Source organism: Leptonychotes weddellii, chromosome 3 (assembly GCF_054177405.1).
Source record: "Leptonychotes weddellii isolate Sample4059 chromosome 3, ASM5417740v2, whole genome shotgun sequence".
Taxonomy (NCBI): domain Eukaryota; kingdom Metazoa; phylum Chordata; class Mammalia; order Carnivora; family Phocidae; genus Leptonychotes; species Leptonychotes weddellii.
The window spans coordinates 115,512,574-115,538,927 of NC_138371.1; the positions used below are offsets into that span (position 1 = coordinate 115,512,574).

General features: G+C 40.7%; 1 protein-coding gene across 5 annotated transcripts in view; it reads right to left on the reverse strand.

Annotated features, from left to right (window-relative positions):
- Nucleotides 1-26,354, reverse strand: part of DCLK1 (doublecortin like kinase 1) — a 314,118-nt gene that overhangs the window by 116,315 nt on the left and 171,449 nt on the right. For all 5 annotated transcript variants that reach the window (XR_014143709.1, XM_081814825.1, XM_081814824.1 and 2 more), the window contains exon 4: nt 17,563-17,662. Coding sequence is in view for 4 of the 5 variants with exons in the window: in XM_081814825.1 (XP_081670951.1) it covers nt 17,563-17,662 (100 nt within the window). In the remaining variant the exon portion in view is untranslated. The remainder of the gene's footprint in view (nt 1-17,562; nt 17,663-26,354) is intronic.

Genomic DNA, 26,354 nt, shown 5'->3' on the forward strand with positions numbered 1-26,354 from the left:
GATGCTTATTCATCAGGATAGCACAGCTTTGCGTGCATGCTACTTGGTCAACACATTTCTCTTTATAATTACCACTAAGTCAGTAAAAGAGAAATGTCGATGGGATGGTCTTAGAAAATACTTTGAAAATAAATATACTTGAAATTTCCTTCTTTTTTAAAGTTACTTTCTTATTTCCCTTCCTCCTATCTTGTACTTACCCTCCACCAATAAGTACCTGCTTACAGAGTACCCACCATTTTTCTGTCCAGCCATTTACTCTACAGACAGTGAGTGGCCTGGGCTGTGTTACTGCTCATGAGCTCCTCAAGTAGACCAACAGGGATCTGAACAATTACAATCCAGTGTGACTGGGTCTCACACTCTGGAGCATCAAATGCCATAGTAACACAAGAGACAGCCATGAGTGTCATGTCGAGGTTGGGGAGGTTCCAGGAGATTCCTCAGAGGTGGTCTCACTGCCCTGGCTCTTAAAGGATGACCAAAAATTCATCAGGTAGAGTGGGAGCGGGGAGCTAAGTGAACACCAGGGACAAGCATACAGAGGCCACATGCACAACAAGGGTCTGGTATGTCTGGGAAGTTGGGTGTAGAGAGGAGACTGGGGAAGAAGAGGTGAGCCACAAAGATAATAGTGTTGGGCACTGGGGAGCTAAAAGAGAGTATAAAATACTAGCCCCTTGGGGTGCTCGCCTGGCTCGGTCGGAAGAGCATGTGACTATTAATCTTGGGGTTGTGAGTTCGAGCCCCACATAGGGGGACTAAAAAAAAATACTTGCCTTCAAGAATATCACAATAAATGCAGGGAATCTTGATACTAACACTCAGAAGACAATGAGAGAAAAAGAAAAAGCAGAACAAATGTAGATGTTAGACCAGCCCCAGTTCTAACAAAAAGAGAGCACAATGTGGGCCGGGACAGTGCAAGAGGGGTCATAAGGAGGTGGGTATTGCAGCCAGGTTTAAAATTACAGGCCCACACCCAAGTCCCCCACTCTTTACTTTAGTGTCACAAGTCGACTGCCTCTGACCCCCATCTCTTCCCACGTATACCCTCCTATCTTTCCAACGTGTCCATGACTTCTTGCCTTCAAAGCCCTCAGAGTATGCCACTGCTCCTTCTAGGGCAGGACTTCTATGTTTATATGGATAAACTCTAGAGTCTGATTAAAGTCTAGAGTTTCTGACATGAGGTAAGTAGAAGCAAAATCTTTTTTTTTTTTTTTTTTTAAGGAATGGCTGTCCCAGAGTATCCAGGAGGTCACTACAAAGGCTTCTTGTCATGAAAACACCACCTAGATCAAGAGTTCTTGACCTGGATCCACGAATGAGTTCTGGGGATATGTAACTTCTTGAAATTGAAGGTTTTTAGGTATCAGTTGCGTGTGCGTGTGTGTACACCTGACATGAAACGTTTATTTTTCTAGGATAGGGTCCATACCTCTCATTAAGTTCTCATGAAGGAACATATTCCCCAGAAGACTAAACATCAATGATTTCAGACCACGGTTCAGCGAACTACAGCCTGTAAGCCAAATCCAGCCCACAGCCTGTTCTTAGAAAGTTTTCTTAGAATACAGCTAGACTCACGTGTTTATGTGGCTGCTTTCACACTACAATGGTAGAGCTGAAAAGCTGCAACAAAAAAAGTATGCTTTGTTAAGCCTAAAATATTTATGGTCTGGCTCTTTGCAGACAAAGATGCTGACCCCCAGGGGTGGCTGTGTGGCTCAGTCAGTTCAGCGTCTGCCTTGGGCTCGGGTCATGATCCCAGGGTCCTGGGATCCAGCCCCACGTCAGGCTCCCTGCTCTGTGGGGAGCCTGCTTCTCCCTCTGCCTGCCGCTCCCCCTGGTTGTGCGCACTCTCTCTCTGTCAAATAAATGAATAAAAATCTTTAAAAAAAAAAAGATTCTGACCCCCAATTTAGACAATATTTTTTAGAACCATCCACTACAATTGAGTGGTTGCTCACTAATAATTCACCACCAAAAATGAAAAGCGAGCAAATAATTTTAGAATCAAAGTTTCCCTTGCCCTAACTGGCAACCTCATAGATGAGTGAACGTGCTAGAGGCTGGTCCTCCTTCTCTCCTCCTTGGAAGTCCACTAGACAGAGGAGTGGCTGAGAGACACCAGCTAGAATTCTTCCAAGGTGACCCCGCCACTGGCATCTTGGGCCCGCAGCTTCCTTTGCAAACTGCTAGAGAGGAGATAGTGAAGCAAGAGAATTAACATCACTCTAAATAATTCAGAGTCCTGCTGCTGGCTTCAAATCAAAGATGAGAAATTATATAATTAGCTGCAGCAGATTTAAAAGACTATATAAAATATGCTAATGCTAATTCTCTCACCATGTTAAGGCAAAGCTGCAGAAACGATGCCATCTATTAACTAGCCTATAGGATCAGTCCAAATAAAGAGAAACATCCTAAGGGTATTTTAAAAATCATGATATCTCTCAATTTGATAGACTACTTTTCTTGGGCTGCAAAATAGGTTAAGAAAAAGTTTAGCGCCATTCTAAAATGTATTTTAAGTTGCACATAGCCACGTTCAACACATTTTTTGATTAGAAGCACATTAATTTTTTATCATTAAGTCAAAAATAATTTTTTGCGTGTTTTTTGCTGTTGATGTTGTTTGGATAACTCTCAGCATTCTGTTATATTTGCCGGCAGTTCAGTTCATGTACATGGGCTTTAATTGTATGTGTGTGGAGAACAAAGCAAGCAGATACCATAGCATGTATGACTACACAGGAACCTCAAGCTATGCAGCCCTATTCTGAGTTAGTGTCTTCCATGCTAGAAACCTAAAGAATGGTATGCTTGACCTAAACTTGCAGTTTCTTTATGAAGCTAGGTATCTGGAGCTAGGAGAGAGAGCTGCATAAAATAATAGTCTCTTAGCCAGAGGGGAAGAACTATATGCAAATCTAATCTTAATGTCAGGGAACCTCAAGAGTCTTATTCTATTCAAAAGTGCACCAACACATGCTTGAAGTCTGAGCCTTCCTCTTTGGGTTGCTACACAGACCTCATACGGTTTTCCAATCTAATTTTATTAAGTGCTACTGCCGACCGTGGACAGCCTCTTACCGTGAGTTAGTTGCTGGTGGTGAAATTTTTATCATAAATTGGCATCTTCCATATTCACTAACATTGTTCAGATAAATGTTTTTAAGTAGTTCAAAATAAACATCTAAAATCTGTTCCACTTTCACCAAGAGATGAGGGTTTCTAAGCACCCAAGTAATAATGATAATACCACATCGTAACATTTTGCCCATTATGTTACAGCTTTGCAATGTGATTTTCACCCACATCATCTCATTTAATCCTCATGGCAACTTGTTCTGACTGGTACTACTTTTGTCTCCATTTTTTCCAATGGACACTGACTCTGAGAGGGTAAGTACTTTGTTCAGGATCACTCAGGTGATAAGGGCAGGACCCTCCTTCTCCAAGGTGCTCTTTTGAGGATGCTTTTTTTAGGCCGAGGTCAATGCGCTGACTGACTAAGTAAGGCAAGCTCACACGATGGAACAAATCTAGGATTGGACATCAGCAACCTGGCTCCGAGCCTCCCTCAGCTCTAACACTAGCATGCTGCTTGACTTAGGCCAGTCAACTTAATTCCCCTCAGCTTCCTCACATAGGAAATGGAGGAACTGAACAAGACACTCCCGAAGATTCTTTCAACTCTAACCATTAGGAATTTCACTAAGCTAAAGTAATCCAGTTCCCAAATAATCTGTCTGAAGGGAATGTACAGAGTGTGAAATACAAAGTCCACTCAACAAGAAGATGAAAGGGATTTTTGCACTATGCACATTTTTAGATGATTCATGTGACAAGTCCCTCTCAATTAACACGTTTCACCAAGAGTGGACCGTCCACATGGTTATTAAAACATTTCTATGACCCTTATACAGAAATCTACTTTTGAGATAGGAGTGTCCAATGAGAGGGGTCGGTCAGCCCCTTCTGGGTTGGAAGCTAGTCATTTTGCCTTTCTCTCTTTGCAAAGATCCAAACTCTTTGATAAGTTCATTGCTTTTGTTACTCTTTGCTTGTTTTCTCCTCATTATAAGTGGTTGGTATGGTTATCATTACATAATTAGCATGAATGTTTTCTGAGATCTTGACAGGGTCCGTGTTGTATAAAAAAAGGTGTCTGGGATCGAGTCCTCCGTTGGGCTCCCTGCTTAGCAGGGAATCTGCTTCTCCCTCTCCCTCTGCCCCTCCCTCTGTTCATTCTCCTCTCTCTCTCTCTCTCAAACAAATAAATAAAATCTTAAAAAAATAATTTTAAAAAATGTGTCTGGTTTCTTCCTGGATTCCTGGAAAGGAGCTTCTAAACCCTTGGAATTTCCCAAGTGATAGGAATGTCCATGTTATTCATGGCAGGTCCCTCGAATCATATCTGAGTTTAAGCTATAAAGATGACCCGAGGTAGGCGTTGGTCATACCAAACCAACCAACCATGTGATGGAGGGCTGGTCCTCATTAGATCCTTTATAATAAAACTATAATCATAACTATAAAATAGTGCTTTCCTGAGTTCTGTGAGTTGTTCCGCCACACTATTAAACCTGAGGAGATTCTGGGGAACCCCTGAATTTGTAGCCCAGTGGTCAGAAGTGTGGGCGGCCTGGGGACCCCCAAATTGGCAGCTAGCATCTGAAGTTAGGGTGGTCTTGCTGGGGACCACGCCCTTAACATGTGAAGTCTGTGCTAACTCCAGTTGTTAGTGTCGGAATCCCAGTTCAGTCCTACAGACCACTGGCTACTAGAGAGCTCTTCTCAGCCGTACATCAGGCACCTGCCCACCTCAGGCTCTTTGCACTGTTAACCTTGGCCTGGAACACTCTTTCTCTGGAATCTTCAGGGCTGGCTCCATCACCTCCTTCAAGCCTTTGCTCAAATGCTACCTTCTTACTGAAGTCTTCTCCAACTACATTACTTACAATTGCACCACCCCTGGCCCCATCCTTCCACATCCCACCCCCGACACTCCCCTTCTTCCCTATTTCATTCTCCTTCCTTTCACTTATCTTCTGATATACTATGTAATTTGCTTATGATTTTCCTTATTAAATATTTTCCTCCTCTAATAAGCTCCATGCAGGCAAGAATTTTCCTCTCTTTAGTTCACTGTTAAATGCCTAGTGCTCAGAACAGTACCTAGCACATAGTAGGTATTCACCAAATATTAGCCAAATTGGGTAGAATCAGCACACACACACACACACACACACACGCACATATATCATAAGTGATACAATAAATTGAATTCATGTTGTCTATTAACTGCTACTTAGTATACTGATTTTCATATTTAGAAAACCCAATGCAAATAGGAAGATTTTATAGCTCACTTAAGGAAGAAGAAAGAACAGTACTCATTTTTCCATAGGTTTTTAAAACTAATCATAATGTAAACTAATCTTCTGACTTTTAACGTTATTTTTTAAAATAAGTCTGTTGAAAGGCTATCAAGTATGAAATGAACACAAAAAAAGGTATTAAGATATAAGTTTAGCTAAGTTGACACAAAGGTTGAGAGGCAAACCTCTAAAAGAAGAAATTTTGTGTCCTCCAAAGCTAATAAACTCAAAAGCCTTATAACCTCACTTCTCAATATCAGTGAGAACTGGTCATATCAGTGAGATGTCCCTTCTGTCATATCGGTGGGACACCCCACAAGCGAACAAAAGGCATTCACTGAATCAGTTGGCCCTCATGTACCTTAATAGCTAAACTAAAGGCCAAGCTTGATTTTGTCTTTGATCAAGACGGTGCCAGTTTTCACCCTGACCTCCTGACAATGGTTTGCCTTTACTCACTTCCCTCCCCTGAGCTTACAGGTGTGGCTCTTTCAATTCCATCCCTGGCACTTCTTGACAAGGCCGCTGCTTTTCTTTGGCTTTGTTCTGATTATTTGATTAAGATTCATATGAATTTAGACAAATTCTTATTCAGATCGGTTTTAGGGCTCCAAGAAAAGTTGGACTCATGATTTCACAGTGATTCTGCCTATTAAAACATGAAGATAAGTCACCCGCATGATCATTTTTTTTTACTAAAAGCTTTATCCATTTGTTTCTTTTCCAGAGCTATCATGAAAGAAAATCCAGTTTTAGGCAGCAGAGAGTCATAAACATCAGTATCTTATTATATTCCAGCTACTCAGAACATTTACAATAATGAAAATCTAGAGAGACAACCTATATCCACACACATAGCAAATTATTACTCAAGCTTGGAGCTAGATTTTAGAATTACCTTCACATCAAGTCTTTTTCCACAGTAATGTTCACTTCATCTGCTTTTCCTAAGTAGATAATTTAGCTTTCCAGAACTTCTTTGTTTAAACCCCAGGAATGCCTGACACACAGTAGGCTCTTCACATGGGCTTGCTATGGGGAATTGAATTGGCAGATTTCAAACCGGCACAAAAACCTCGGTCCATAGGGCCCATGGATGCACACTAGGAGGAAAGTCCTATCTGTACTCTCCTGTACTGGGGGGTGGGGGGAGTGTGCAGGTCAGTGCAGGGGACAAAAGAACCTATTGTCCTCTATGGGACTGCTACCTGGTGCAGGAAGAGAATGGCCCAGCCAAAGCTGGCCATTGGGCCTAAGGCTGCCCTGCCATTGTCCCTGAGGACACACAGAAAGGTTATTATAGTTTTTCATTTCTTTTCTTCTTGCCTGAGAGCTTTCAGGCAGCAGTGCTACTGGTCTTTATCTAGAGAGGTCCCTAGCAGCATAACTTAGTAGGGAAGAGCAAGGACCTGGAAATCAGAGAGACCTGATTTCAACTCTGTCCTCTACTGTTATTTGTCCTCAGGCAGAATTTGGATGCTTAAGGCCCTTTAATGGCCAGAATTAATGACTAAAATTAATAAGGTGCTCTCTGGCATGAATACAATTAAAGTACTGGATGGAGGTTTAGCTATGCATTTAAACAAGTAGAAACTGGCTTGACATCACATTAGAAAGCCCCAGAGAGTTCAGCTGACTGCAAGCTAACCATGAGCCCGCATTGCTTGGCTGGTGCTTACAGAAGGCATAATCACACTTCTGCTGCATTTGAACAAGTTCGATGCCTCTATTAAATAAATTTATATTCTCTATGCTATCGGAAGCCTTCAAGGAGTACTGCATTCAGTTCTGGGTTTATTTTGAGGAGGGTGTTGCTGACCGGAAAGTATTCAGAGAAAAGTAATCAGGAGAGTAGGGTGGTCTTAAGGGCAACAGTTGAAGGAACTTTCCTAACAAATCTGGAAAAACCAGCTCTGGGCAAATGTCGAGGCTCAGTCCTCAAGCGTCTACAAGGTTGACAGGTGAAGTAGATCCCTTCTGCATCCACTGACTCAGCTAACATCTCTTGGGCTTTTACTAGATTCAGAGCACTGTGATAGGGACTGTGGGATAGAGAGATTAATGATACAGAGGACCAGCTTCAAGGCACTAACAATTAAGTAAGAGGAAAGCAAAGAGTCTGGGATTTCCAGTTTTCATCCCAACCCTGTTACCCACTGGGTATGTGATCTTCAGCAGTTTCTTAACTCGTCTTAACTTGGTGTTCTTTATTTACAAAGCAACACCGCAGAGTTTTTCTGAGGATTAAATGAGATAACTATCTGTAAAAAGAATGAGAAATCAGTAATTTTTGGAGACCAACAAGATGGGGGAAGGCAACTTTTGAACTGAACTTCAAAGGGCAAAAGGGAGTTTGCCGGGTGGTGATGGGGAAAAGGAAGAAGAGCATTCCAGGTTGATGGGACAGTATGAGCAGAGACGGAGATACCAAAAATAAATGGTTTTGGGAGACCTGCAAACAATACTGTGGCTGGAGGGCAGAAGAGGAATAAAGCAGTGATAAGTCTGGAAGGATACAATGCTGAATTACAACTGTCCTAGAACGACATGCAAAGGAGCCTCTGGGTGGTGGACAGCTATTCAGGTGAGTATAGGAGAATCACCCTGTGTACAAACGTGTGGAACAATTAACAACCGAAGCCAGGAAAGCAAGTTAAAGCATCACTGTAAGAGTCTAAGCAAGAGATTATGAGGAACTGACTTAAATAATGGTGGTGGCACTGAAAGCAGGCAACAAAATGTGGGATATGAGGAGTAAAGGTGAGGGGAAGTAAAAGACACCTCCATGTGTTGCAACGTTGGTGTTAAGGAGAATGCTGATGCCATGAACGAATACAGGAAACATAGAAGGAGGGATAAAACTGACTCAGGAGATGATGAGTTCACTTGTGGGATATGCTGAATTTCAAGTGGCTGTGGAATAACCCATAAGGAAATTCACACTAGCAAGTTGGAAAGATGGTTCTGGAGCGCCTGAGAGGAGTCAGGGTTAGAGATGGAGATGTGAGAGGAGGTGTACTTAGAGCGTAAGAGTGTATTGTCAAACATAAACAAACTTGGGTTTGAACTCTGCCTTCAACACTAACTAGCTGTGTGGCCTTGGACAAATTATTTATCATCAAAGCTTTAATTTCCTTAATTGTAAAATTGGGAAAATTATACATACTTCAAAGACTTTGCTTATTGCATACCATCTGGTTGCCATTTGTCACCGTCACTGTCTACCATAACCATCATTGCTGAAACCATTAAGGTAGATGAACTTGGCTAAGAATTGAAAGTAATTAAGTAGAAAAAAGGGTTGAGGAATGAATCTTCAGGAACAATTATTAAGGGATACATGGAAGAACAAAACTGAAAGGAGCTCAGGAGCAGTCATGAAGGGAGGCAGAAGACCAGAACAGCAAAACCCCATGAAGGACAAGAGAGGAGAATTCCAAGGAGGGAAGCCTCAAAAGTCTCAAATGCCACAAAGAAGTTGGGGAGGAAAAAGAGAAAAAAAGAGCATCGGATATAGTGATTTGAAGGTTATCCTTGTTTATGGAACTATTACCTATGTGGTAGGAGTGGAAGGCAGTCACAAATGTCACAGGATTCAAAATGGAATTTTCATCCAGACTGCAAGGGGATGTGTATCAGATACCAAAGTAAATTGCGAGGTTGATCACCTTCTAGAAATTTCAAAGTAGATCTGAACAAATTACATGCCTTAGTTTTCTTACCCATTTCAAAGGTATAAAAGGCATAACATTATCAGAGAGAAAAGGGATTTGTGAGAAGGCCTTCTTCAGAGAGTTGTGCTAAAAAAGAGGGGAGATACTTCTCTTCCTCTCAGTTAGGGCTTCACTGGGAGATCTGAAGAGACGGGTCAGTGTCATCTGCAGATGGAGGGGAATAACACACTGGTGGTTGAGTGTTTGGCTTTCACTGGAGAACCACTGGCAGCAGAGTAAAGGAGGCTTGGTTGCATGGGGTAGCCTGTTGTCGGGAGAAAGGACATGTGAGTGTGTTGATGGATCTGAGGGTGTGAGCTGACATGGAGCTAATTTAAATTCTTCCCAAGAGGATCATCTGAGGTCAACAGGGAGAGCTTTGGAAAACAAGGACTAACAGAGAAACATCCAAAACTGGAAGAAACTGAACTGACCACATCAAAGAAGAGTGGAATGTTCCCAGTGAGAGTCCCTGAAGAACATCCATAAGAGAAGTTGGCTTAATATAACATCTGCAGGCCCAGACAGCCTGAAGCCATCTTACAACAGTGCTGTCATGTAGGGACTCCCCACCTCCCCTTTCTCATCCCCCCCTTTCTCTCCACTCTTCTCTATTCCAACCCTGAAAGGATCAAAAACAACAGGGAGGAGGTAAGTGAAAAAGGAGAACCCTACCTTTTTCCTTCAGAGAAGGGACTCACTACATTGGGCCCTCGGTGGGTACGGAAAAAGAATTCCAATTTTGAATGACTATTGCCTGGGGCTAGATATTTTTATTTCTGGATCGAGATGGTGATTTGTAGCTAGAAGAGTCCATAATACTTTTTACTACCTTAGGAGGGAAGAGAAAAGTCTTGAGATTTGTGCCTAAGTGTCATACAGTGGCAAAAGAAGAACTTCTACCACTACATAACTTTAAAAGGCTAGTGGAAGACAATTTTTAAATGAAAAAAAGATTCCCCATAATTCTCCTGTTTTCAATGTACTGATTACCCAAGGGTATAAAAAGTGAGTCAGGATGAAGACATGGAGGCCTCAAGGAAAGTAATTTTGCTTTTTTTTTTTTTTTTTTAGTAATTTTGCCTTTTAAAGCTGTTTGGCAGAGAAAGGGCACTATGGTTTGATTAGATGATAGAGATGACTGAAGGCCCTTTGAGGAGAGGACAAATTTAGTCATGACTGCAGGTTGAGAAGAAAGAGACAGCGAAGATAGGGTAAAATAACAAATTGCCAAGAAGAATAGGAAAGGAACACTGATAGACGAGGTCACAAAGAAGAGAGAAGCCAAAATCAAGAACATTGCATTTGCCTTTAGAAAGAACAAGAGGCTCTTCTTCCTATGAAACATGAGAGAAGGAGGGAGGAATATACAGAGATATTTTGGTTTAGGAGGAAAGGCAAATAAAATAGTTCATAGTGAATGACTTTGATCAACCCGGTGGTCTACAACACCAGCTCATCTTCTGCAAATGAAGGCAATGGGCTGTATTTCTTACCCCAAGGGCAGAATCAGGGCCTCTGTGTACAAGCTAGAGAGAGATTAATAGGGGCCCAAAATAAGAAAGAACTTATAAAAAAAATCAGCACCGGTGGACAGTGGGATTGGCCTTCTTACATAGTTGTAAGCTGCAAGACAGAGGGTTCTAGCTGGGGATGGACGAGCAGCTGTCGCAATGCTGTGTGGGAGATTTCTGCACTGGGCAGGACAGTGGGCTGATGGCCTCCAAGACTCCTACTGTGTGGCACTCATTGCCAATGTTATATGTGTAGGGTATTTCCACCGTCAACAGTTCAGGTGTCATTGTGACTGAATACAAAAAAAAAAAAAAAGAAGCCCGTGCGGAACAGAATAGAAAGTGTAAAGGGAAGACTGCGTGTGTTATACAATGTCTTGATTTCCTAAGTAGAAAATCATCTATTTGTAGCAAAGGAACTAGCTTGTACTGGAGTTAGAGCTTGTCTCCAAAGGATAATACTCTATAGGTCTCCGTAGCTTGGCAACTATGAAATTTGAAAATATCACTATGTTCTGGGGAACTTTATATTTATGCATAAGCTGAAGTGTAGCTATGGTGGAGAAAGTCTCAGAACCCCTCTGGCTTTACCACTGCTAAAAGGCGAATGGGAACTTGCTGACAAGAGCAAAGCACGTTACCAATGTGCTCTCTGGAACTCAAAACAAACAAAAACCTTAAAGCCCTCTACTTTAAGCATCGCGCTGTATTCTATAAATCAATGCAGTCAAGATTATACCAGATTTTCTGCGCAACAATGAAATGTCACAGAAACTTGGCAATTATTCAACAAGACAGCTATCGGGTTTTTATTTTTTTTAAATAAGAACTATACATTCCTAGAATTAACATTTATTGGAACAATAAAATATTCCAGCATGAAGTACTACACATCTCAAAGAAATCTGCCCACAGATTCAATTTAAACTGGTCTTTAATCTGATTAAAATTTAAATCTATAAAGAGAAGTCAGTCTGTTGTGACCCCCCGTTAGTCATTTCCCACAATATTTTTCCAAAGGAATAAAATACACTACAGCAATAAGCACCAAGTAATATTTAGAGTCAAAGTTCAGTACCAGAGATCCTTTGACATCTTTAGACATACACAATATTAAAAGTCACATGATGGGTCCTATTTCATGTAAGTGTTAAGGCTGACAGTTAGTTGTGACTACCATACTCCCTGGCACATGTTAAGTTAGCTTAGCCTATTGAATAAATGAATGGATACACGAAAGAACAAATGAATTTTGTTAGCGGTAGCTCAAAACCCACTGTGTGAGGAGGCCTGGTCTCCCAGCATCACCAGCCCCAGGACAGGGCGGCGGGCCATCAAAAATCCCTTTGCCCCAAATCCATGCGGACATACAGCTGGGACCCCTGAATGTGGTCCATTTGAAAAGTCTGACTGGTTCTAAATGTGGTCGATTTAATCTTCCAGAGATTCCCTCCAGAGAAGAGTGGGTATTTTCAAAGGTCCCTTAATTCCCTCTTACCTCCACCACAGGAATAAAAGTTGAGGGTGGGAAGAAAGCCATAGATAATTGCTTTTTGGTTCTAAAGAGCACCCAAACCAAATCTTGGTGACATCTGCCTCCAATTAAGCCCTGCAAATGAATCTATGTGGCTGAGTCCAGTTGCAGTTCCACTAGGAGGGATATTTCAGCTGAGATGTCATTCACTAACATCATTCACTAAGTAATAAGGAACACAGTTTTGAATGTGCTTTGACATTTATTGTCTCATTTGAGGTCCATTACAACCCAGGAAAAAAAAGATGTTTCACAGAATAGGAAGCAGGCCTGGAGATACAAAGACCACACAGCAAGTAGGACACAGAGCTTGGACTACACCGGCCTTCTAATCCTAACCCCATACTGTTTCTACTATTCTAGGTTCTAACCCCATTTTCTTACTACCCAGAGTTGGGAAAAACATTCAGGGATCATTGCTTGGTAAATGGTGCCTAATGCAACTTCGGTTTCATCTCATTCAGGACATGGGTCCCTGGAACGTGGTCATGATGGAGTATTTCTAGAAATGTTTACCAAATGGATTCGGGGAACCCAACACCAGGGGGTCCGTGAGAGAAGCCAAGGAAATGCTCCTACTAGAATTACATACCCAGAAAAAACACTGCACTCCAGACAGGCGTGTCTAGTGCAGGGAGAAGCTGGATTGGCATTCCCCAGAAACAGGACGTTATGCACACACATGGACACACACACACACGGTATCCCGAAAGTCTTAGGGCACTTTTAAACTTTCATGACTTCGAAAGTATGAATGCTACCAACTTACAAAAATCATGTGAAAGCCCAATTATTTAAGTTTTGTCTGTTCTTCTACACTATACTTCCTAGGCTTCTACAGTAATTTTGTGAATTTTGAAGAACATTTTTCATTTTAACTTTCTGCTTCAGTCAACATTTGCCATGTTCAATCAGAGAGGCTGAAAGGTTTTATCACATATGACATGCTTACTATCCAGACAGCAAATGAGCCACATCTCACAAGAAGCCTTCAGTCAACTAAAATGTTCACATGTTCTACTGTTAAAACTACATTACTCCTGACTAAGCTGGTAAAACTGGATTTCTTAAAAACAAAAACCTAAAGCACTACTTTTTGTTAATACCAATTCAATTTTTTCCTCGTGGATATAATCCATTCTGCTAAAATCCTTGTGGATCCTTGTTTTCCTACCAGATAATTTCATCCACACACCAACTGCGTTCTCAAGCCAGTTCTAGCCACACTAAACTATACAGAATCCAAGGAAGAACCCTATTGGCATGACTCCCAGCGCACAAACACTCCCTCCCTTCAGGGACCTCATGGGTCAATTCTAATAGCGATCTCCTCCAACACAGTGCCATCAATCTATAAATCGGTGCCCCTTGGACAGGACAGTTCTATCAAGTAAAAACACAACCACCTATGTCCTTCAGACATTATATTTTTATCTTATTCAGAAGTATTTCAAGAGAGGTTCTGTCAAATGCGCTGCTGACCAATGCATTGCTCATACCATCTCAGGGCACTCTTCCGACCCATCCGGTGAGTGACCCGACCTACGAAAGGCCAGCAGAGGGGACAGTCTTCTCACAGCAGTCTTGTCTATTCATTCTACTGATTAGTACAAAGCTATCACTGCTCAAATTGAAAGACGGGTCAAAACAAACAAATAAAAATGGGTTTACTTGTAACTCAAGTTCAAATAAAATCCAGACAACCTCAAACATCTTTTTGTGGGTTGAACTGTGTCCCACAAAAGATATATTGAACTCCTAACCCTGGTACCTGTGAATGTGACCTCATTTGGAAATAGGGTCTTTGCGGATGTAACCACGTTAAAATGGAGTCATACTGGGTTAGGGTGGACCTTAATCCAATAACTGGTGTCCTTATAAGAACAGGGAAATTTGGACACATAGAGAAGTAGTCCCCGTGAGGTTGGAGGCAGAGACTAGAGTAACGGCGTGGTACTAGCCAAGGGATTCCAAGGACTGCCAACAACCCCCAGGAACTAGGATTATAGCTGAGAAGGATTCTTACCCAGAGCCTTCAGAGGGAGCCCAGATTTTCCCTATACCTTGAGTTTGGACTTTTGGCCTCCAGAACTATTAGAGAATCAATTTCTGTTGTTGGAAGCCACCCAATTCATGGTGCTTTCTTACAGCAGCCTTAGGAAATTCATACAACACCTATGCAAAAATGTGTAAGTTTGAAGTAATGCCTATTACATCAGAATCAAGAGCACTCAGGAATTGGTAAAAAGAGAGAGTGAGAGATATACTTAGATTCCTGAGCATGTGGCGGGCCCAGCAGGGGTGAGGTACATGGGTGAATAAACTGGCCAAGCAAGTTTGGGGGTGTTGGCTTGAGGCTGGGGGGCAGACAGAAGGTGATATCCTGTGGCAGGCTCATCACCAAGGAGTTAACTGTCCCCCTGACCCCCCAACCAGGTGCGAGGTGGGCATTTCTCAACAAAATCCTGTCACTTTTTAATGGCAACAAAAATCACAAATTCGTCAGTTTATCATCAATATATAAGCAAAACTATGTTAAGCTTCCTGTCTCCAAGTTGGCATTTTCCTTGCCTATGCTTCATCCTCTAAATGAGACAGCAGCCCATGCAGGGGAAGGAGCTGTTGGCCTGTCTGTCTCTATATATAGTGCTGTATCCACCATTTTTCGAAGGTGCTAAGACTCCACTGATTGATGACGATATTGCTAAAATGAGTTACATTTTAAGATGGAAAAAGGAAGGCTTTTTTTTTTTTTTTTTTTTTGGTTTTTCTTCCCATGTGAAAATTTAGGGGAGGAAGAATGGCTCCCTCACAGTTTCTAATATTGATCTAGCTCTAATGTAGCCCATGAAATATAAGTCAATAATGGCAGAATTCCTCATTGGAAAGACCCCGGGAGCTTTCCCAGCAGTAATTAGGGGGATGTATTATTGCTAATCCTGAGCATACCGGGAGCTGGGTTAATTTTGAAAGATAGAATAAAAGTGCTGTCTTGTGGCAAAAGGCCACTTCTTGATGCCATTAAATCAAGCACAGCCCTGCTTGAGTATTAATTCTGAAGATGTCTGAACCCCCCGCTGTTACTCCTTTTAGGAAGCTACTATGGAACAGGCCAAATGAAGCCTCAATGTGCAAATACCATTTAGCAAGTACAGATAAGCTGGGATAAATCATCTCAGAGCACTTAAAAAAAGATTCAAATTTTAATACATTAGCACTAGAACATGCTGTACAAGCAACAGGGAAATTGCAGTTGTCAATGTGTGAATTTAGTCTCAGAGTAAGTTCATCCAAGGAAGTAAAATCTCAATTTAGATTCCTTTTCTACCCCCTTCCCCCAATCCACGTGTTTCTCTCAGGATGGGGGAGGACACTGTTACTCAGCAAATGGATTTCACACCAAGAAACGGTTAGGATATATTCATCAGGGCTAAGAACGTGAAGTTCTCACTTTCCCACTGAAATAGTTTGAAGTGGTCTTTCCAAGTGCCAAACTATATGTGATGGGCAAGGTGTTCTGATGCACGTGTGTGCACCGTTATGCATATATGTAGATATCAATCTGTCTGTCTGTCTATCTGCCTGTATTCTTTTTAATGAGGAAAATTCTAAAGGGAAATCACAATGGATTTTCTGGTATTTTTTTCTGTTGTACTTTCCAGAAAGCCTGTCTGCCTGCTGTCGCCAGGGAATAGGACAGGCTGCTGTGTCTAGTGTGAGAGCAGAGTGTAGGGAAGGGAAAGCCCAGCTCAGAGGTCTCACGGTGGGGGAGGGGGGGCCTAGGTTGGGGAGAGGCCCCAAGTCTACCTGGAGGCTGGATAGAGGCTTTGGCAGCCCCAGGTCAATAGTGCTGATTTGAAACTGAACTGTATTCCAGTTGGAATTTGACAGGTTGTTTTCTATCAAAGCAACAAATGAAACCTTCAGAATGCATCTGTTCTTTCAGACTATTCTATCAGAAGCAGCTATTTTCTTTAAATTGAAAGTCAAGGCAGCTTATTTTTCTCAAAACTGTGCTGTGGGTTCCCTCCTGACTCCTAACATTCTTTTGTTTGACACAACGGCAAGGCTGTCTCATCCTGCAGAAGGAAGGGGTGGGTTGGGAAGAGCCCTCCCTGAGGGCTCCCCGTGCCTGGTGTATTTACATAAATCTTTGCCCCCAAAGGGCATTATCAACCAGAGATAAAGATGGAATGTGTTTAGAGAAAACTTATTTAGAGAGAAAGAGATACCTTCCAGTTAAGTTCTTTGAACCAAAATAACTTAAATCTCTTCAAATGACACTTCTATCAGATTACCTATCTATCTAACATATCATATATGTACTTTCATTGGGCATTTGAAATTTTCACAATTGGGGGCAATCTCTTATTCCTATCCCTCCCCACACACCCTAAGTCATTTTTAAATGATGAAATAATCATACTAGGTTTAAATGCATAGAGATGATATGCATCCATATGTATTAATGTAGGCCCTGTATGTGATCGTGCATCAGCAGTGGGAGAGTGGGACCCCGACATCACATCACTTACCCTAACCTGTCAGTGCTCAAGTATTTTCCATCCCCTTAGTCAAAAGCTCACTGATTTGTTTCTGCATGCATTTAAGCAGAAAATTCATTACCACTTCAAAGAGCGTTTCCAACTATCTAGTGTCTGAATTGTCCATAAATATGTGATATTCCCCTAATTAAATTAGAAGTAATATGATTAAGGAGAGGTCTCTTCTGTCAGTGCAATAATCTTCCCTGGGATGCTGTTAAGATTCTGAAATGACTTATAGCATCAGAAAAAAAGTCTTTCTTGAAGTCACAACCTTTCATATTCACTTCGTGAGACATGTCTTTCCCTCTTAATCAACGGTCTTCTTCATCTATTACAAACAATCACATTTCAGTTTGAATTGAAGGACACTACCCTCCTTTGTGGTCCCTCACAGATGCTAATGACATACAAATTCTGTAGTAGTTAAAGGAAAAGGAATGCCAGGCCACTCTCCCTCCCAGTTAGGAACCAGAAGAGGCTTGTGAAAGCTCCCCCTAGAAACACACTCAATAATTTTATGATTACAAATCTCTCAACTACACGTGTTGGCAAAAAACAGAGAATTAAAAATGTAGAAATCTGCATCATGGTTTTCTATAGAACATCTATTTAGTTATTAAGTGGTTATAAATTAACCACTGGTAATTTACTCTTCTGAATGATTCAACCTTTCCAATTATCATTTCATCTGTTTTCTATATAAAAGAAAATCAAAGAAATTCGAGATATGGAAAAGACATGCTGGGTGAGGATCTGAAACTGATTTGGTAGCTTTGGGGTTGACATAATCTTGGCCTGGTGCGGCTCATTATGGAAAGCTGCCTCAAATTTTCCCTGGTTTTGAACTTTTTTTTTTTTCCTTACCACTTTCATCTAGCAAGAAATCATCCTGGTAACGGAACTTCTCCGGTCCACATGCAATAAAAATGTCATCGTCACCAAAAAAGTCCTGAAGGCACATCACCTACAAGAGAAAAGCATGGCACTCAGCAAGGGGTCAGCAGAACAGCAATTACAACATTACATCCCTGCAAGCAGACATCTGCATAAAGCCACTTCCCACATCTAATGGAATCAACAGGACAGCGTCTCCAGAGGAATTTCAAAAGAAGGTTTCCAGCATCTGTTACTAGTAAGAAACATGTTACATTTCAGTTGTGCAGGAACATGGGATAAGGAAAATAGAACCAGTAACTGTCACATTTATTACTTGACGTATCAATAGGTAAGAGCCCTTGATTTTTGTAATAGAGTGGATGCAGCGACATGTGGGAAAGGAACACCCCTTTATTCATTTGAATGTAATATTCCTCAACAGCAATAAAGGCGTATGATTTTAGCAACAAATAAACACGCGGTGTATCATCCAATATACACGCGGTGATCACTGGTACTTGGGGTAACTACTGAAGAAAATTATCTGTATCATAATATAAATATAATGATCTCCTTTAGACCCATTCTACCTCTAGTTGAAACAAAAGTAGAAGTCCTCGTGAAAGGAATAATAGAATAAGTATTTCTGAGATTCAGATACAGAGACTGGGCAACTGTATGCTCACCACTCAAGTTATGCTAAACTTGAAAACTCCTGTGCTACCCAGCTTCTTGTAGTTATGCAAAAGTAAAGTTTTAAAACCACCTTTTGGTACTTATTCAACTTATCCTCCAATAAGAACTTTAAGAGAGCTAAATGTCGTTTTTCAAGTACATGTGGTCAAAAGGAATACTTTCCAGCATACTGCTCTCTGTCGTTGGATATGTGGTGTAATATTTTGTTCACAACATGTATGATGCCAACAGAAGGCACTGGGAACACTGCTGATTTCTATTTTCAATTTCCTTTGCTTGAAGCACATCACGAAGTAGCCAATTGAAGGCACCCATTCAGAGCTATATGAAATAGACTTTCTAACAGAATTTTCCCTTGGATATCCGAGGCCCACAGACAACCCCCCCCTGGAGTGTTAGATCCTTTTGGCCTGGGTTTGCTATTAGATCCTCCCTCATTTGTTTGCAGTCATCTGCAGGGCGTCTCTGGGGTTCTGCTCTATGTCAATGCTTGGTAGCACTGTCCTGACACATCAAAGGTACTGTAAGACTTACAGTAGTAATTTGGGAGAACACAGCATTACTTAGAGGCCCCAAATACAATGATGTGTAGCCTTCAGATAGTTTTTCCAAATAAGCTCTCATTTCCAAATAATCGCTTGGCTGAAATTTTAAGAACGACATTTCTAGAATAGTTTGATAATAAACATTAAGTATAAGGGAGGTACATCCATGACATGTTTTGGAAAAGCTTGAAAATATAGGTGATTTAAGAGGGACGTTGTAATGATCAAGGAAAATGGACTAAAAATCTTTAAGAGTGGTGTCAGAAGCTTCGGTCTTCTGCTTGGGATAAAAACAGGCCCTTTGTGGGCACCTGGGTGGCTCAGTCGGTTAAGTGTCTGCCTTTGGCTCAGGTCATGATCCCAGGGTCCTGGCATCGAGCCCCACATCAGGCTCCTTGCTCAGTGGGGACCCTGCCTTTCCCTCTCCTGCTTCTCCTGCTTGTGCTCTCTTTCTCTCTCTCTTTCTCTGTCAAATAAATAAATAAAATCTTTAAAACAAAATAAAATAAAAAAACAGGCCCTTTGAATTCAGAACCCACTCCATTTCACTCCTCCCTTTCTGTCTGATCCCAACTGTGACCCTGTCCATCTCTATCTTCATGACAAGCACCCCACCCAGCCTTCATGATCAGCGGTTGATGTCATCCCAACCAACCCCATACAGGCCATTTTCATCTTACACATGCAAGTCTTTATTGAGCCTACTATATGCAAATTAGCATGGAGCATACACACACAAAAATGAATAAAACATGGTCTCTCCCTCAGGCAAAAATGTGAACAATTAACCTTAAAAGGTAGTATTTCTTAGAGTGTGAATGGTTAATATGTTTTATGTAAAAAAATAAAAGGGGGGGTTCTGTAACCAAATAGATTTGGTAAATACTGAGTTCATCCAATATAAACAGGTTTCTTTATTTCTGGTCCTTGCAAAACCCTTCACATGCTCATGTACATCACAACTCCAAAGAGGAGATAGGAAATACAGTATTTCCCAAACTTATTTGATTCTGGAACTCTCTTCTTCACACAGCATCATATGGACTAATGTGTGACGGGGCTCCCTTAGGTTCTGCACTGACAGCCAGAGGTGAAAAGAACTCCGGGAACACACAATGGAAAGTAACGATACACACTCTCCTGGGCAGCCATATTTCTCTAGCTGATAAACATTTACGATGGGCCCGCTCTGGGCTACACTGTGTGCCAAACATGATGACAAGTCTCTAGTAGATGAAAAATATTATTTTCCAAAGGAAACTGTCCTTTCATTCCACACATTCCCAATATCTGTATTCTAGAACATCAGATTGCCAACCACATCGCATTCAACTATGTGTGCATGTTTTATGCTATTGCTAAGCAGGCAGATAACTATCATTAAAACTACAGCACATAATAAGCAGGTTGCCAGTTAACTAACTCCCTTCCATCATATACCCATGACCGTCCTCTAAGGCCGAGACTCAAAGAACAGAACAGCCAATGATCCAGCTTGGACAGTTTAGGTTTAATTCTGTTGGCAAGTGGGAAATGAGACATGATGAACTTTTGATGTTGTTTCCAACTCCAGGATTCCAAGAACATAAAAGGAATGCAGCGATTGCTAAAGAAAAATAACTGTCATCGCCCAACACAAAAAAACAGGGAAAAGTCATGTCAGTGCCAAGCAACATATATTCATTTACCTCCCAATCTTCAGTGACTAAAATCAAAGCATTTGTTGAACTATTAGAAACTGTAATGTCTTCTGTGCTCTCTGCTCGGGCATCATTTAGTCATTTCCCTGTTCACAACCTCCTACCACAGAAGGTATGTATGGTCAGGAGATCAAATTCAAAGTTATAAAACTGCTCCTTGTTAGAAGCCTTGATAAAACATTTGATAGAAAAGGAGGCTTAAACACAAGGTTACAATAAAGATGGATTTAGGATAACCTATGCACTTCAATTGTCCATGCTTTCACTCTGTATCATTGATCTGGAGGTGGCTGTAATGTATTCCATCTAACAAAAAAGAGTAACAGAAGATGTATAACCTTCTTCTGTAGGTCAATATCCTGTGAGGATTTTCCTTTGGCATTACCGGACACTCTAATATCAATGGATTACCAATGTTTTGCATAAAGATCTGATTTTATATATCTATACAGTGTTACTCCTTTTTAAATTTGAGGTTCTCAAAATTCAGTGTGATCACCAGCTGAAAAAGAACAAATTCCATTTATGGATTAACATCTCTCAAACCTAGGCCTTTTCCTGTCCTCCTTCTCTTTACCCCCATTACCACATCAGTCCAGAGCTTATCCTCTTACCTGTGGACGTTGGCATTTCCCCCTGGTGAATTTTCTTACTCCTACCTCCTTTCTCTCCAATCCATCCTGTTTAATTCTGCTAATCTATTCTTTCTTTTAAACTTTCAAAATATCTCTCCATGACTCAGAAAAACATCAATGGCTTACCATCATCAAGTTAAAGTTCATCTTCTGAGTCTGGCATTCCATCTGGTTCCAGCCTACTTTTCAAGTCTACAGTAGTCATGCCATATACCTGATACTTAATAAGCATTTATCAGATGGATGGATGGATGGATGACTGGATGTTTGGATTGATGACTGGATGTTTGGATGGATGGATGGGTGGATGAATGGATGGATGACTGGATGTTTGGATGGATGGATGGATGGATGGATGGATGGATGGATGGATGGATATGGATGGAAGGATGAATGGATATAAGGACAAATGCAAGGGCTATGGTCTAACCGAAAACACGTTCCAATTTATCTGCTTTACATATTCTTCTCAGAAAAGGGCTTCTTCTTTCCTACTTGCAAGGATTTTTATATGACTTTTTTTTCCCACTTGGTACCCCCTCCTACCTAACTCTTTGCCTATTCAAATCTCTCCCATGACTCAAGGCTCAGTTGAAGATTCAGGCCTTACCTTCGCTATCCACTCCAATCCAAAGTGATTTACCCCTTCCCTGAACCCTTAGTCATCATTCAATAAATGTTTATTAAACACACATTATTTACTAGCCATTGTGCTAGGCCTTGAGAATACAACTGCCTTCATTCTTCATCTCTTCTTTTCCAGTACGTATGTGTATAGACTTACACTGCAAAGAATTCCTAACACACTGTTGTGAATTAGTAATTTAGCAGAAAGTAAACTGCATTGTCTATCAGTGGTTTATGTCATGGGCCTGGAGTCAGGTGGTTGAGTTGCTGTCTTTGGACTATGACCACCTCTGACTCGGGCAAGTCAGGAAATCCCAGTCAGCTGTCTTGAAACACATCATATTTCTAAAGATTCTACATTTAGTCAGGGCAGAGGGAGTGGGATTCTTCATCACCACAGAGACATCTGCTCTGGCACAATTTCCCAAGAGCATACCCTGTCACCAAAGCCCAGGTTCCGAATTAACCCAACTCTGCCACTTAGATGTTCATCTCTTCATGCCTCAAATCAAATACGTTCATCATACTGGTTGCTTTAAAGATTAGATGAGTTAAGACTGTGAATCAAAGGAGAATAAGTCCTCAATCCATTTTAGTTATTTTTATTAGCTCAAATGCATTTTTACCTCCAAATAAGTATAAGCCAATTGTATACCTAATATAAACAAATAAAAAATAAAACATAGTAGGTAGCTCCTGGGCACTATACCAACAGGCTTCCTTCCTAAGTGAATCTGGCTAAAATACAGCATATAGGGGCCCCTTTTCACTTAGGGAATAGGAATTCTACTAGTATAATTATTTTGGTGAAAAGCATACTCTGAATTAGCATCAGAGAAATGGTGCCAGGCTGGTAAAAGTTGCTAACATAGAAGCTGGGATACGGTACATGCTTTCCATGAGGCTTCCACTGAAATGATGTTGTGAATGTCAGTAACGGGTATGGTCACCTGCCGGCACAGGTCTGGTTCTATAAACCATGTCTGGACTCCGGACCCCTTGGGATCTGTCATGACTTCTAGTTTTGTGGGTTCCAGAGATCTGTATTCCTCTGAGAAAACCATCCTCTGTCAAAATACCCCTACACGAGAAAAGAAACTGTATGTGTATTATATGTAGTTCATAAAGGAGGTAATCAGTTTATGGTATACACTGCTTAATATTCTATCAATTAATTTCCCATTCTTACCCAGTGCTTTGGTTATTATATGAAACTCTAATCCCAAATAAAGACATCCCATTTGTTGCATCAGAGTTTATCTCTGATGGTGCTTAGCACAGTGCCACACACCCACTGTGCCTCAAAAAACACGGGTGGTTATAATTGCCAGATGTACTGGAAAAAGCCCTTTGAAAATCAGGAGACCTGGGTTCTGAGCCTAGATTTGACATAAACATTGCACAAATTTGGAACAGTTCGTTAAGTTCTCTTGGTTCTCAGTTTCCACACTGGTTCTAATATGCTTCACCACAGTAATTTATATGATGAAGATATAAGGATAAGATGGAAATTCTTCTTGGTGTGATACAGCAACAAGAACAGTTCTATAGGGGCGCCTGGGTGGCTCAGTTGGCTGGTCGTCTGCCTTCGGCTTGGATCATGATCCCAGGGTCCTGGGATCGAGCCCCATGTTGAGCTCCTTGCTCAGTGGGGACTGTGCTTCTCCCTCTTCCTCTCTTTCTGCTCCTCCACCCCCACTGTGCTCTCCTTCACTCTCTCTCAAATAAATAAATAAAGAAATATGTACCCTTATATTTGTGTATTATAACTTTCCATTAATAAAACCATTTTAATAATAGTTATCATATATATTGTACACTAATCGTTTCTAACACTAAAAAGTGTCTAACCCATTTTTTAAAAAGGAAGTTTGAATTATTTCTTTGATCCTAGGAAAACATATTCGGCTTTCTGACTCTTTTTATATGAAATCTGAATTTATATCTATCTTTTCCATTAACTTGTCATTACGCACACTTGTCCCAGGAGACTGCGCTCTTTCCAGGGAGTAAAAAGCCACTACAGACAAATATGGACTTCCCCTCCTCTGAGCTTCCGGCTTGAGTTGCTGTGCACGGACAGAGATCCAAACAAAGGCAATAAAAGCATCTGCTATTTACACATTTCCAAAGCTGGACTGTGGAATCCAGTCCCCCTCACTGGAATGAGATCTCCATGGTGACGCTGACATCACGGAGCTGAGCGAGATTTTCAGCAGCCACTATATTTTCTTTACAAGAGCGCCCTCTACCAACAAAATGGAATATCGCTGCAGCCATGGCCCCATTTTTTGAAGCCACGCAAGTCATTGTGTCCCCATCAGATGCCTCTCCTTGCGTGAAACACTAAAATATTTTAGCATCACCTACCTAATGTATTTTAAGTGAGATTACGATCACAGAAGTAAAAGCCAAGAAATGCAGTCCATTTACTGGAATCACTGCGTACAGCCTACCCTTTCTGTTTAAATTTTCTTTTTTAAATACTTATTTATAATTTCTCATTCTTCTTGATACCAGCTAAAGGGAACAGACCGAAAGGTTCAGTTTTAAGGAGATGCTCTTTTCCAAAAAGAAATGCTTATACCTGTGTTTTAAAAAAATTCCATCACCTGTGCTTCTAAATCACAGAATCAATAACCTCTTTCTTTCTGCACAGTTCAAAATGTGACCGTTATAATTAGTTTTCAGTTAAAACTTGGCACATGTGGGCCCCCTCATCCTGTCAAAACCTAATTTTGATAAGGTTTCTCTTCCAATTTCATTCCATACTTGGCTTGTTTTCTCTACTCTTAGCACTGAGCATTGTTATGCACATGATATTATAAGTCAACCACTGTGAATTTTTCTGTTCTATAATCATGTAATTCCATACATTTCTGATTCTAAAATATGTCTATAATTTGTCTTATAGCCAAATATCAGGAATGTGTTATGTCATATTATTGTCATTAAAAACACATTCTCCACTGGACCTTTATCACCTTTTCATGTCTTTGATGATAAACTTATGCAAATGGTCATTTATTCTACAATTGTTCTTCTAGCAAGAAATTTCTGATAAAGAAAAATCTCTTAAAGAAACTCTGGTTCTTGCCCAGAGAAAGATAAAGCCATTAAGAAAAGAAATAAATTACTCAAATAATAACAGAGAGAGGAAAATAAAGATCCTCAAACTACTTTTCTCAAGTTTGAAGCTCTAAGACACTTTTTTTTTTTCAAAAGCAAATAATACTGTTGAAATTCTGAAATGGCTAGTAACACTGAAATAATATGCTGATGCTCAAAAAATAGAAAAGAAGAAAATGTCTTCTTTTGAAATGTAAGCAATTTAATTTGCTGAGTCAGTTAAAAAAAACCCAACAATTATGAAATGAAAAGTACATTCATTCCTTGATCGTGTTCTCAGCTGCTAGTCTACATGAACATGCAGCTAGGGCAGCATGTTAATGGGACATACTCTGACAGAACGTACTTTCCTTAGAGAAAAGGAGGCGCTAAAACACTAGTTAATGTAAGGTATGTGTTGGGGTTCTTGGCATGCAAGTAAAGTTAGGACACATGCATTACAAAGGTTGGGCTACAAACCCCGAAAAAGAAACCCAACCCCCAAAACCTGTGTCAGGCCAACACCCTCAGATATAGTTTCTCTGGATCGGGAGTTGAAAACATTGTTAAAGCAACCAGTTGCTCTCTTGTGATGTTGTTAACTCTTACTCAACTCAGTACATGACCAGTGAATCACTGTGCTGTGAATTTCCCTTCTGATATTTTCGAAGGAGCCTGAGGCCAGCGCCAAGACCTCCAATGTGCCATGCCCCGAAGACACTTGACTCACATCATTATATTGATTCCTCACCAGGACCCTTTGGTGAAACCTGGTTTCTAAAAAGTTTTGCAAGAAAAATCACAATCCAAAGAACAGGTATCAGGGGCTAAAAACATAAAGATAATCAAACTGTCTTTTCTATTCTTGCACACTGGCAGGCAACAAATGATATTCCCAAAGCTATGGAAGTATGTGTCTGCCGGGAACATTTGTAAATGTTGCTTGACATTGAAGAACGGAATCGGTTGCTTTAAATATTTCTATTTCTATTTCCAATCTACTTGCCTGGATGTATGGCTTGACATTAAAAGGGATTTTTTTAAAATATGATTCAGACTAGTCTTCTCAAGTAAATGATGTTTTCTAATGACAATCCCGTAAAGCGAGAATCTCCAAAATGGTTGTTAAAACGATCAGCATCACCACCATGAGCATCAGCACTGCCCCTGACCATCAGCACTTGGTCACCATCACCATCACCACCTCCATGGCGGGAGCCCTCATAAAACTTTGGAAGTTTTTTCTTCCTTAAATAAGCTGAGGATAGAGACTTTTGTCTCCTGTGTGTTCGGTATTGGTCAGTGTTCTACTCATCAGATGCTTAACCACTTCTAATTGAGAATAACGATCCTAGGAGTATTTAGTACAAATGCAACCTAAAATTACATTCTAAAACTATTAAGTGAAAAAAAATTACTTTTTTTCTTTACCCAAACTCAAATGTAGCTAATAAAAACATTTATATAGC